Raw genomic sequence first — 14,269 nt, 5'->3', positions numbered from 1 at the left:
TCCGCGTTCGGTTCGATGAATTTTAATTTCTTTTCAGAGACGACGAACGGCAATAATAAATCGAGATGAATGCCTCGCCCATTTCATACGCGTCTTTTTATTCGCGTCTTGCGTCGCGCGCGAACTCGTCGATGATAAAGAACCGTGGATACCGATGCGGCAGAAATGCGCAATGGAAAAATGTATTACAAATACAGGCTGTCTCATAAAAAATAACGTGTCGCAAGAAATTTACATGCAAATTAAATACAGTTATTTAATTACGATCACGATGATTAAAAATAAATAAAAAATATAGCCTTTATTCATTATTATTTATTTTTAACGTAACTGGGTTTATGAAATAATAAAATTTATAATTAAAATTTTCTTAACAATTATCTAATCACATTTTTATTCAGAAAAAATGAACAATCAATTTATTAAAAGATTTGTTTCGATTATGTGTATAAGTTTAAATTATTTAATTATTATAATTTGTGTTATTGTTATAAGTAAAATAAGAAAAATTGGCGAAACAATAAACATCATAAGGAGAATAAACAAGACACGAAATTGGCCTATATTAACAGAATTTGTATCTATTATCCCTTACAGATATTACGAATGTACTAAGAATATATTTAATTTCGTAAAATATTTTCTACGTTTGCAATATTCTCCGAACATTCTCAGAATCTATATGTGCAGTTAGGGATATTAACGATAAAATATAAAAATAATATTTAAAGAAACGTTTGAATTGTATTAGGTTGAATGGAATCAATTAAATAGGATAGGATATTGCATAGATTCATATCTTTCTTTACCTATACTGTTATTTTAATTTCGTTGATATTTCGTGTGTTATAGGTTGCACATGGCAAGGCAAAGCCTGTCAGTTGGTTGTCAACCACGAGGAAGGTTTCGCGCTTTACGCCGCAGGAACGCGGGGCACCGCCGGGAACGGCGTAAGTCCTGCTTCACCGCCCACGCCACTCTGGAGAAGATCCTTCGACAAATTGAAAATGTCCGCGGACGACGGCGCCCGTCTTCTGTGGCTCGATTTTGGAGGCGAAGACGGCGAAATTGTGAGTATTTGATAGACATACGGATTTTAGAACACAAAAGGACCGAGAAGACTGGAAATTTTAATGTCTCTTTAATGTCTTCGGAGTAAATCCACCGTAAATTTGAGGATAAGTTTATGAAAATGAAGGAACGTTTGTTATAATCGTAAATTTTTTTATTTTAACTTACATTATTATTTTTTTTTATTAATGACTAAAAAAGGCTAGTTATATATTCTCAGTTCTTAAAAAACTATTTCTTTACTTTTTTCCCGAATCTATAAATACTTAAAATTGATTACTTAAAAAGCAGATATTTTCTTAAAAAACCCGGAAGCTTATGTATGCCGTACTTCGGTCAGTAAGTAAGAAGTATCGATTAATTCTATTGTAGGAGCTTGATTTGGAGAGCTGTCCGAAACCAATCGTGTTCGTTCTGCACAACTTCCTTTCGGCGAAGATACATCGGCTCGGTCTGAGTGCATAGGGGCACGAGGGGGCCCTCACTGAGGCCCCCGATTTGCCTCCCCACACCACCAGGTCTGTTACCAGCGTCTTTCTTCATTGAACTCGAAAGAATCACACAGTGAGGAAGAAAATATCGATTTCTTTTCTTTCGAGGGGATTTGAAGTAACAAATAACAGTAACCGTGACTTGATGAGCTATGAAACATCATCCTAATGGATTAAGAAATGTAAGGACTATCCTTGTCAAAAGGTTCCGCATCGCGTGCAGCATCCTATTCCCTAGTTTTTGAAACTTTGGAATGCGGAGAGAAGAAAGAGTTCGAAGTGAAACAGAGTAAATAGTGTAACAGTTTAGGAATGAGTGAGAGTAGAATAATGAATTCGGGCAGGATAGCGATCCGAGAATTCTATAACTGGATAAAGCTATAAATTTGAAATCGATAAAGTTTCAAATACGATGAATATTTAATTTTTTATAAATTTCTTGAAACTTAAAATACTAGACATTTAGAAAATTAAAGTTTTAGATATTCCAGTATTTACAAATCTGAAACCTTAAAATCTAGGATTTCCGGGGATAGTTTTAAAAATTCCACAATGGTCGAAACTTTAGAATCTTCAACAATTGATTTGATTATTTACGATTCAAAATTTTAGTATTTATTTTAGTACGTAATATGTCAAGAATTCTCAAAGATTCAAATATTTACAATATTCAAATCAAATTTCAATATATAAGATCCTAAAGATTAAAAAAAACGGCCTAGCTTTTTTCAACAAAGATGCAAAGATTCAAACTTGCACACATCGTAGAATTCTCGGACACGGTCCAAGGATTCCAGTATTTCGTCAAAGAGGTATAAGCAAGGTGAAAAGAAGACTGTGCATTTATTAATTTTGACAGTCCACGTTTGAGGGTCTTCATCGAGAGGCTCGATTGCGAATAAATCGACTCGAGACGGTCGTTAAAAAAAAACTGGACAACAGTCCCTTTTCTCCTTTTTTATTTTCGACGATAATCGATACGAAGCCATCCACGAGACGATATATCGAAGAAAGTACGATACGTGACAAGGACGGAGAAGCGGCGAGGTGAGAAGAAAAACACCCGCGCCGCTGATCAACGCGCCTAAGTAACTAATTTAATTAACTACTTACCTAACTTTAAGTAAGAGTAATCGCAAAGAACTGATTCGACAGATTATCGATAAACATTCATTAAACCGTTGTCGGATGTTAAATTGCGATGATTGTAACGAGCATGGAAATCAGATGAGCACGATTGTTTAAATGACGACTACGATCCGTGAAAATATTCTCGCTTTTAAATGCAATTCGTACAACTTGAGTTCGAGAAATGACGTGAAATGATATTTTGATGAAAAGTATTCCTATTTGTTATACGCGCGCGAGAGAAAATGTTTCATAAAATTAAATTTGTAATTAAATTAAATTTTTGTTTGTTGAATTAAATTACGTCTCATTAAATTAAATTTTTTAATATTGGCTTTTATTTAACATTTTTATTTAATAACGTTTACAAAATAAATATTTTATAACAAGAGATAACATGGATTAATTTTATTACATAAACGCTTTGATTTAATTTTAATTCAATTATGTTAATTAAATCACGACGCGAACTTGAATTAAATTACGATATTTTAATAAGCAATTTTAAATGTTATTTTTTATTTTAATAATTTATGTTACATGTATTAATTTTTTTTTCATTAATATATTATTCATCAAACGATGCAATGATGTACGGACGAGATATTTTACAACTTGACAAACTTTAGATATATTGACATTTTATTTAGTTAATATTCACATAAATTGTCCGTTATTTGGGCATAATTAATTTTCAGTCGATTTTAATTACTGTCATACATCTCATTTTTGTCCACATTATTTCTCCAGCTATTTCGCGAAGTAAAATATTCGCATAGAATTTAAAAATTTCTCTTCGTCGTTTAAACATTGTGATAACCCTGATCATACGCATGATTGAGACGTTTAGACGAAGCGTGTAACGTCGTTACGAAAGTAGGAGCTATTCGTAATAAAGCCCGCGTTTTCACCGTGCATGTAGCGTTACGGCGTGACCAGAACTAGTCCCGAAATCTAATTCTCATGTAGATATCATACATTCGACGTAAACATAGGTACCAATCGTATAATTGTATTTAAGATTATGTGGTATATTGTATTATGGCGAAATGTTGAACACCACATTATTGATAGAATTTATTGTTAGGATATCGTAATATTGAAAATTAATAGTGCCCTCCCCCCCGTGACATTTAACGCCACATTTCTGTCAATGTAACAATGAAAATGGGATTTTACTATTGTGCGCGGTGAAAACGCAGCCGTTATTAACAAACAATGAGCCGCTCATTGGTGTTTCGACCTCCGCTTCCCTCGAACGCTTGCAAAATAATACATTCCTTTAAAATCGCTCAAGTATTAAGTTGCGAAACGAAACCGGAAACGGTAATAATAATGATAATAAATTTGTTTTACCATTCCGAACGAGTTTTGCGAAAATGTATATTGCAACGCGAAAATAACGAAATGGAGGCTGATATTCAATTGTAGCAAATTATGATTAGCGCACTTTCAGTTTGTCGAATTTTTAAATATATTTTTGTATAATACGAATTCTACTTGAAAATTTTCGTGACGATTCTCTGGGCTTTGTGTAAAAACGAGCTTCTCTCAATCGGCCCGGTAACCGTATATAATGAAGGGGAATATCACGTTTTACATACTTCAATTTTACACAGAGATTTCTGGTCAGCTTTGCTCTCATTTTTTGTTCCCCCGGAAAAAAATTCACGTGCGTCGCACGACACTAAAGTACCACCACGGAGTTGAAAAACACCTGGAAAGGACTTAAAGAGTTTACTCTCTTGATCTTCCGGCGAGAGAACTTTTTCGCAAGATAACGTGTTTCGTTTCGGTAAGACGATATTTATGTCACTCTCTCCCCCGCCTGCCCACACAGAGTCAAAGCGCCCCACGAGTGAGTTCACGGAAGTTGGAATATCCGGCGCGTTTCTCCTCTCGCGGCCAAAATACTTTCTCGGAATTGTACTCGAGAACGGTGAGGCGATCGCCATCGATCTCCTCCGCCAGACAAAATGGAAATATCCTCTCTTGGCCGTTCTGTGGCGAGAGGCGAGAATCGAGGTTGACTTGTATTTTAAAATCTTCCGTCTCTTCGTATCACGATGAACGGTATTAAGAAAGAACCTAGTTTTTAAATTCTTGAGAATTCGGTGGTGTCGAAATTTGCCAAGTTTTTGTCGAGTATTTTACACATCTTTGTGTAAAATAAATTGACTTCTATTTCGTAGTGGAAGGAAAGCACGAAAGTAATATTTGAAAAATATAATCTGCTAAAAGTCGATGAGTGCTTCTTTTGAAAAAAAAAAGAGACGAAAAAGGATATACGTTGTGCGAAATCGAGGGAATTCAGTACGTTAATGTTAAATTAAAAGGACGATTTATTATACACCTCGAAAAATTGTTTTACGGAATTTTTTCCAACATTTTATTTTTATAGCATGTGATTTTTTAATTTTACACGAAACGTTTTAAGTGTAATTCATACATTTATTAGTTCTAAGAACCATTGTTGGAGAAAAATAGAATATAAATCGCCAAAAGTATCGCATCCTAAACTATTATGGCATTTATAATTTAAACGAAACCTCAAAAGAAAAAAGCACGAGATAGAAGGTCCCTTGATAATTCAATGGGCGGCTATTCTAGCTGTTTTGTACGATTCGTATTCTTTAACGCAAGTAAATTTAAGGTAGCGAAAAAGCGTCGATGTGTACAGCCTGATTTTTTTGTTTCCGAAAAGCAATAGCATATCTAAACGATTATTCATATCACTGCTCAGAATGTAAATGTTAAAAAATTCATATAATACGACAGGAAGGGGATATAAAAAGGTCGCGAGTGTTTTCAAGGATCCAGGACTTTTATATTTTAAGTAATTGAAGGATCTATATAATAATCAAAAGGTCTAGAATTATGATTTTCTAGAATCTGGGAACTCATTTGTAAATTTTACACAATTTGTTTGTAAATCTATTTTTAACTTTTTAAATGAATTTTAAATTGACTTGTGGGGATTTGATATATTGGACGGTATAAAATCTAGAAATCTGAGGATCCATCGATTTCATACACTCTACAGATGAAATATGAATCTCAGAATATACATAAATTAAAGATGTACAAGAATTTACAATTTTAGTTTCTCGAAGATGAAAATTCTCATAAAAATCAAAAGCCTGGAATCGAATCGAAAAGTGAGAATCGAATCTAAATATACATATACTTTTAATTTAAAAAATTTAAAATTTCTGATTGATTTCAGTACTAGGCATTGAGAATTTCTTTAATTTTAAGAAGTGTGATAGAAGACGATAATTTTAATACGTCAAGTCAATCGAAGATTTACCGGTAATCAGTGATTTCTGGAATCATTAAATCATATTGAAACGAGGAAATCAGGCATTTAAGAAGTTATCTTTGACACAAGGTGTTACGAAAGAATGTAAGAATGAAGGCTTCTTTTCACAGACTTTTATAGCATATCGAAAGTATATTATACTTCACCAGGCTAGAGATCAGCATAAGCAACTACTGCCTATCGCTCTTATTTATTCGTTTAAAATAAATTATTTATATCGCTAAAGAATATATATATATTTTTTTTCTATGCAGATACACTTGCAACGTTTCTATGTCTTAGAGTACTTCATGACCAAAATTTCTGAATTTTTTCTTCTAAGTATCTTTTATACATTTCTTCTTTACTATTCCATTCTATTTATAATAATAATGATAACGCTAATGATAATTGTAATGATAATGATAATGATAATGATAATAATAATGAGACAGCGACCTGTAACGGGTAACGCGGATTATTACCCGTCGTGCGGTAACGTTTCGTAGCTTCGGAAGTTACAAGACGAACCTTCAAACACAATAATGGTGATGATAATAATAATATTTTAACTACTAATAGATTTTTGTATTATAAATTTTACCTATCATTCGTCTGGCGTGTGTTATAAAAGCCTGTGATTTTCTTTTTTCTTGTATAAATACGAGTGTCTCCCATCGAGATTGTTGAATGTTGTATAGGGTGGACGTACAATAATAAGATTGAAGTTAAGTAGACATATCAACGAAGTCATGTCCTATTGATTTTATCCGTTTACCACTTTCCGAGTATTTCTCGCGCCTCTCGAGCCGAACCGGAACGATTTTTCGCCGCCTTGTATAGTTTCGTGTTTGTTGTAACTGTTGTAAGTATATATAGATGATTTAATAAAATTTCCACAATCGTTTTGCATCTACAAACAATCACTGAGTAATTAGATATTTTGTCGATGATCTTAATCTTGATGTAAAGGTATGTTCGATGAAATGTCTTTTGAAATAAATAATTACTAGTTATTGTATCAACACACAACACTTTATTATCGAGATTTTACAAGAATAGAATTAGATCAGGTTGAAAATAATTGGAATTGGCAATTAATTCTATGTATTTAATTTTTCTTTTACTTGTGGATAGTATTAAATAATTTATATAAGTAGACTATTTAATATTTTTATAGCATATCTGCAAAACTACATATCTGCAATCTGATGCAATCTCATCTTTAGTATCGGGGTAAATGGCGGCAAGGATATTAGCGGTGAATTATCGCGTCCGTTTTGGATCGATGGAGTGCGTCTCGCATAAACGCGCGTAAGCGACTGTTAACAAGTTATTAACAATTAATTATTATTAACGAACTAAGTTGAAACATCGAGGATTTTATTAGCGTATTCGTTCGCGCGTGGAATGCATATTTTTTAAATAATTTAGAGTGAATCGTTGAGTAAATCGGAAGATGAGACAGAAACCTTCCGCTTTATTTTCTCTAAGTTTACAGCAAATTTGTATATTGATGAGTTACCAAATAAACAAAAGCAGTTAGAACAACGAATGGGACTGTTATTCTTTATTCTATTTCTGAAAATGTATTTATTTTAGAATTTTTTTATTATTTACATTTTTATTATAATAAAAATGTAAGATGAAACTATGAAGGCAATATTGAATAACTAACAAGTGAATAATAAATTTTATTTTAAATAGTTATAAGAATTGATGGATTAGCAGTTGCTAACACAAGCTGAAAATAAACTTGAGTTGATCCTATCATATTTTTGTCTGCATTATAATTCTTATTTTTGAATGCATAATAAATAAATATTCTAATGTGAAAATGCTCCATAATTTTTTAATTATTAAATGCCGGATTTCAGGATTTATTAACATAATAACTTACTTTATTGCTATGAAAAAATTCAGATTTTTGGAGTTTGAATTACACTGGAAATGTTAATGTTTAGATTATAATTCATACTTCCGCACAAATGCATGCTTTGAAATGAAATAAAGACAATTTATGAATATTTATGACAAAACAAAATATTTTTGTCTAACTCGAAAGCAAGCGATTTCTGTATTCACGTTTGCAAAAGCGTTTTTATTTATTTTGACTATTATGCCGTGTGTATAAAACTCCAGACGATCAATTTTAACGCATCCTGTATCATACACGAGCTTTCGGAACGCAGCGTGTGATTTACGTGCGGTAAGCCCCGCGAGCGAAATGGAGGAGATCTTCGACCGGAAGACAGATCAGAAAAGTTTCGCGAGGCAATCACGAGACGTGGATATTGGGACTGCCGATAAAAATGACAAAGTCTCGAAACTTTTTTGTTCGTCCCCGCCGCCGTCCGCGTCCCTCCGCTCTGTGAAAACCTACTTTTGTCGTTTCCAGTCACGAAGCTGGCGCGATTCTTTTGAATTTCTTTAGAACTCCAATCGTGCAGTCGTAAATTATGTATCGAAACACAAAGAAAAGAAGATTTCTTTTAGATTGTATTTACTGCCGACTACGATATCGCTGGTTCAAGTACATCTAAAACTAGTTGCAACTTCATGTGTTAGAACACTACGTTCGAATATACGTTTTTTCAAATAAGAAATCATAACAAAGCATATTGCACTCTCTAAAAGTCGAAGAGTGAAATATCTCTCAAAACGAGTGAAATTTGAAAAGCAAGTGAAAATTGAGCCTGTGCACTTTGAGTAATTTGCCATTCTAAGGAAGAGTAAAATTGCGTTTTATGAGTTGGAGTGAAATCGCACTCTATTTGAGTGAAAGAGCGCTCTTTTCGAGTGCAGTAGATCAGTGACCATAGAAGTGATCGAATTATGTCAGTCTACAATTTTGAGTGGAAAACTTCACTCTGTTAAAATTATTTATTAGTCGATCTTTAGTGAATCGTGACTCACTATTTAGCTTTAGAGTGAGATCGTATCATTCCGTTATATTATTGGCGAAATCACTCTATGAGATTTAGAGATTTAGAGATCAAAGAGAGATGAGATTTTTTGTGAGTCTCTTAATAATAGATTCGAATATATTCAGATGGTTTTGAACTTTCCGTAACTATTTTAAACAGCAAAATATTAGTGTGCTTTCACCGATAAATTGATTTTAATTGATTTATTTGGAAAATAATAATAATTATAATAAAATAGTTAATAGAAAAGCATTTCTGCTAAATAAAAAAATAGAATAAACAAAACAATTTCAGTCGCCAGCAAATAATTCAAAATAAGTCGGTTTATTTCGACCCAACTGGCCAATTGATACAGGAATTGCACGACGTTTCGACCGAATTCCGGTCCTTATCGAGTGCCTTTGTTCGAGTTACACCGATCCGCATAACAAAATTAATTGCATCGTTGATGTGGTGTCCTGACTACATCAAGATAAACTTATTTTAAAAAATAGAAATTAATATATAAAAAATAATAGAAGAGATCAATTTTTTATTATAAATTATATTTACGTACGAGGCGTTTTATTATGAGATACTTTGTAAACCGAATTCAAATAGCACGATTGTAAAGAAATATTGGCCACGGATTAAAAAGGATTTCGAAAAAGCGATTATTGATCAACAATACAGACATTTCCGAGCGTGTTTTACGCTGTTTATTGGTTTTCCACTGTTGCACGCTTCGTCAAATAGTGTGAATTATCATTGTGCTCGGCGATTGTATGTCGCGTCCAGAAAAAAAATTGAAACCGATAAAATCGATCGAAGATTTGACGCGTACCTATACTTGTCAATGCTGTTCAGACTTTTGTGCAGTGGCTTTATCAACTGTTCGCGTTATGGGGGTTACGATATCGGCGATGCGCTTTGTGTTACGAAACTTTATCTGGGTATTTGCAAATGCCGCGTTCACCCCGCAACATTCGAAAATAGAATTAACACGTTCTCTATGCTTCATCAGTTTTTACAAATTCTAAGGTATTCATAATCAGATCTTATTTCAATACCGTCTTAAGTAATATCTTAAGATGCTAATACGGCTCTGTGATTGGTTAACGACATCTTAAGATTGTATTTAAGATGGTCTTAAATATAAGAACCGACTATGAATACCGTCCTAAATGTAGCAGCGTAAACTAATTTCTGCATTTCCCCAATAAAAATATAAAACATTTAGATACGAGAACATTTTACGTTATGGATAAAAACATTTTGAACAAATTAAGTTTTAGGAGGTAATAAAGCATGATTTTTAATCAATTTCAAGTACGAAATTTTTCCAGAGATTTTATTTTAACTTTGTTTTGCTTAGTTTTTTCGTACTAAAAATAAAAAATTTGGTAAACATATATCGTTAACTTATATCTTTATTTTTCTATTTAGAAGGAGTAATATTATGTAGTTTTAAATGGCTATTCTGCAAAAATCATAGTTTGAATTTATATAAGTATATAATATTCTGAGATATAGTTTTTTAAGGTTTCTTTTTTTAGTGTATTTCTGTTGAAAAATTCTTTATATATGATTACATGTAAATATTGTTTATATATGTTTTCTCTCTCTTGTATAATTTCTGATTGTATATATAAGAAAGATAATAATAATAAGAATAATTGGAAATTAATTTTAAAAAATTATTTTTGCGTTGTTTTTTTATATACAAACAATAAAATTGCGATTAGATTTACAATATTCTATATATAATAATTATATTTTATATACAATTATTACATATATAGGCAATTTTTTCTTATTTTTTCAAACTTCACTCTTTTGTGGAAAAAAATGCGAAAATCATCCTTTAAATTAAATTTTAATTTTTCTTCTTATTATTAATTTTTGTACTATAGATTGTCGCAGACATAAAATAGCGGTACACGTACGCGCTTTAACGTAATTGAAACTGCAGCTTATCTCCAGGCGCGATGGCGCCGCTGAACAGTGAACGCCCGGCGTTGGTTGCGGTTTGATAGCGGGATTTTTGTAACGTCGACGTCGCTTATTTGCGTGTCGCGACACCCCGGGAAAAGGGCGCGATCGAATTTGAAACAAGCGCACTCGCCGACACGTACACGTGACCGGGACCGAAATAACGTCGACCGCCACCATTTGCATTTCAATCGGCCGTCTATCGTTCTCCAGCATGCCTCCGACGCAATCGCCTTGCAGGACGCCCAGCCCTCAGCCTTTCGACACATTTATTGCGTTCGCCACAGCTGTTTGCCGCGCGAGAAATTAATCTTTTTACATTCAACTTTTATATACACATATATGAATGCAGTATCGATCAACCTTTTGAGCTTAAATATGAATAATATGATTTAAATAAAATTCTTTTTCTTTTATTCCGAAAAATGAAAACAAACATTCTATACAAAATGTTCTATGCTGTTTGTTTAACGAAAATTTTATGTTTTACCAATATTCTTTTAAATAATAGATTTGTAAAACTTTCCTGGTTTACAAAAATACAAAATTAATTTATATCTGTTTCTTTTACATGTGATGTATTTGATCACAAAATATAATAAAATTAAGTTATATGTATATTTAAAAATTAATGAGAATTATATATTTAATAATCCAAGTGCTAAGATATTTAATAATAGTCTATATTTTCTTGGCTTATCTTTTAGAAATATTAAAAATTCATAACATTTCTATAAATTTTTCTCGACGTTTTATTTGTAAATGTACATAGACCAATCAGCATTAAATTTAACTGTCAATATTTTCTGGGCATATATTAAAAAAAAGCATTTCAAGCAGCAGCAGCAGCAGCAGCAGCGTGGAGAGCAGGAGAACGGGAAAAAAGGACGAGGAGGATGGGGGTGAAAAATTTAATATTCGCGATATTATGCAGCTTTTGATTGGCGGAGTCTCGCGAGGGATTCGCGAATTCGTTCTTACGTCTTCCGACGTTCCGCGGAACAATCGGAGCTTTTGTGGCAAGTTCGAAAGCTTGACGGCTGCACGAATTGGTTATTAAAGGCGAAAGACGATGCACCTGCCGCTGCTCAACGCTCGCGGTACAACTTAAGCTGTCCGTTGCAGTTGTGTAATAGTTGTAGCAGACGAAATAAAGTGCTATCGTTGAAATGCAAATTCCGTGAAAATCATTAAATTATACATCAAAAATTGGAAAGAATTGTTTCTTATTCCTTCGTCGTAAAAGAATATATGCAACAAAAACGTACACGCGCGAAAATATATTATAATATAAAAATTTATATTATTTAACACGTTTCTAATCTAATCTACGCGTCACATAGATTAGCGATTTAAATAATTAATCGTAGAAATAGGCTATAAATAAATAAATAAAGAAATATAATAAATTGAAAATTGAGAAATATTTCTTCTCAGAGATCTCACTTTGTATGACGCCAATTGATTTCTCGTTCTACGGTACGCCTAAGGTGTCGGAGTCGATCATAGCAGCCCTCCGTCTGCTATAGGATTTCACGGGATTCCCCCGGCGAGATGGCCGGAAGCGGGTCAGTCGGGTGCATTCGAACGGATCGCGACGGTCGAACGACGATGTCCGAGACATTGCGATTCAATATCGTTATCTTCGTAGAGCTTTCACAGAGCGAGAAACACATACATCTGCGCCATACCACGTTCCGGCGGCGCCTGGAATCCCTGACGTAGAATACACGATCTCGTTCCTCATTCCTGGTTTTGCTTTTCTCTCGCTTTTGAGATTTTCGTGCTCCCTTTCTTCAGGACGTACAATGCATTCCGTTGATGCAACTTATTCAGAAAGGATTTTTGATAACATCAATTTGAACAGTATATATTCGCAATTAAAATAAGATTAAGACAATTTTATTAATAAACAAATATTATCTTTATATTTTTTATAGTAATCTAGGATACACATGTTTTTATAATAAATAATGTCCCACCAGCATCCTATTATTTTCAATTCTCAGTGAACTTACAATGAAATATATTAGACTGGATTAGAAAAATTATTTAAATAAAACAAAATATTATTTTATACATAATGTCACTATATTAAACTATTCAAAATGATCAAGAAATCATTCTCTTAATTTCATAATGGCAATATTTTGGTAATAAATTCTTTTGTCTTTTATTCGAAATGTGCGCGTGTTCTTAAAAAATGCATCTCATACATTTATAAGTATAGCTTTACATATTTTAATTACAGTTTTTATTTTTATCATATTTCTTTTAATATTAAATTATTGTAAATTTAAGGTTGTACCATAGGTTGCGAGATCACATTTTACCACTTTCTGGTAAATGCATAGCGCATGTCAACGTCGCGTAGCGTCGGTGCCGCGCGCGCGCGGCCAGCTTAAAGATTTGTTTACGTAAGAACACAGAAGAGGAACGCTCGCGACGCGCTTCTTCTCTATCTCGCGTTTCTCGCTATAAAGCTCCCTCCGTTCGTGAGATGAATTCCGCGGTACGTGTTTAGCGTTGCGCATCAAAGCCAGTGCATTCCGACATACAGGTAAGCTCAAAACACACGCTAGATCTTAGAATTTCCAATTTCTTGAATTCCTAGTTCTCCGGGTATGCAATTCTTTTACACCACGAGAAACACAATTTTCTTATATGGTTGTAAACCTTAGTAATCTTCTTTTTTTATTTAAAAATAAATTTTAAAAAATTTGCATATATTCAAACGTTTATCTTAATAGTCATCGAGAAAAGTGTTTCTTATGGATTTTATTTTCCTAAAAAATGTTTAATACGTACTTTGCATTTTATTGGACACTTTTAACCATACTCTATATTATTTTTTTTTCTTTAAATTATATTCTTTCTGCTGAAATTAAACTTTATTTTAATTGTTATCTATAATCTATGAATATAATCATATGTCAGAAATAGAAAAATAAAAAATATTCAAATAAAAACCTAGTTTAAATTTATTTTAATGGCGGGAAAACTGGAAAAAATCGATAACAACCATTATAATTGCCCTTTCTTTAAAGGTGCGTGTACTTGAATTTTATATTCTTTGACGCATACAATTGCTCATATACGTATATCTATATATATGCTTTATATTGCTCTGGTATCTGAAACCACATTCTCGATACAGTTAGAACTTTATATACAGGCTCCGTATATTTTCCAAAAGATCTACATTATAAATTTGTAATTTACGCTTTCATTCCTGGGTTCATCTTGGAATCGGTGAATAAACGAGATCGTGTATATACAAAATGGATTTTTCTTTCTATGGTAACAGTACCAGGTTCAGTATCATAATTATAATTATTTATAAACTAGCATACAGATCTAACAATACAGATATATTATTG

The 14,269-nt window shown here is 32.8% G+C and overlaps 1 protein-coding gene and 1 pseudogene across 1 annotated transcript in view; one reads left to right on the top strand and one right to left on the bottom strand.

Annotated features, from left to right (window-relative positions):
• LOC112468444 (beta-1-syntrophin) overlaps positions 1–2,989 on the top strand; it is a 214,253-nt gene extending 211,264 nt beyond the window's left edge. Inside the window, exons 7-8 of the mRNA XM_025037627.1 lie at positions 853–1,070; positions 1,444–2,989. Of these exons, the coding sequence (XP_024893395.1) occupies positions 853–1,070; positions 1,444–1,536 (311 nt within the window). The 3' untranslated portion in view covers positions 1,537–2,989. The remainder of the gene's footprint in view (positions 1–852; positions 1,071–1,443) is intronic.
• Positions 2,990–3,197: 208 nt separating this feature from the next.
• On the bottom strand, positions 3,198–4,751 carry LOC112468449 (annotated as a pseudogene).
• Between the last annotated feature and the right edge of the window lie 9,518 nt (positions 4,752–14,269).

The sequence above is a fragment of the Temnothorax curvispinosus genome, unplaced genomic scaffold (assembly GCF_003070985.1).
Source record: "Temnothorax curvispinosus isolate PA1 unplaced genomic scaffold, ASM307098v1 QBEX01018473.1, whole genome shotgun sequence".
NCBI classification, from domain to species: Eukaryota; Metazoa; Arthropoda; class Insecta; order Hymenoptera; family Formicidae; genus Temnothorax; species Temnothorax curvispinosus.
Note: the sequence above shows the minus strand (reverse complement) of the source record. Positions and strands in the feature narration are given on the sequence as shown.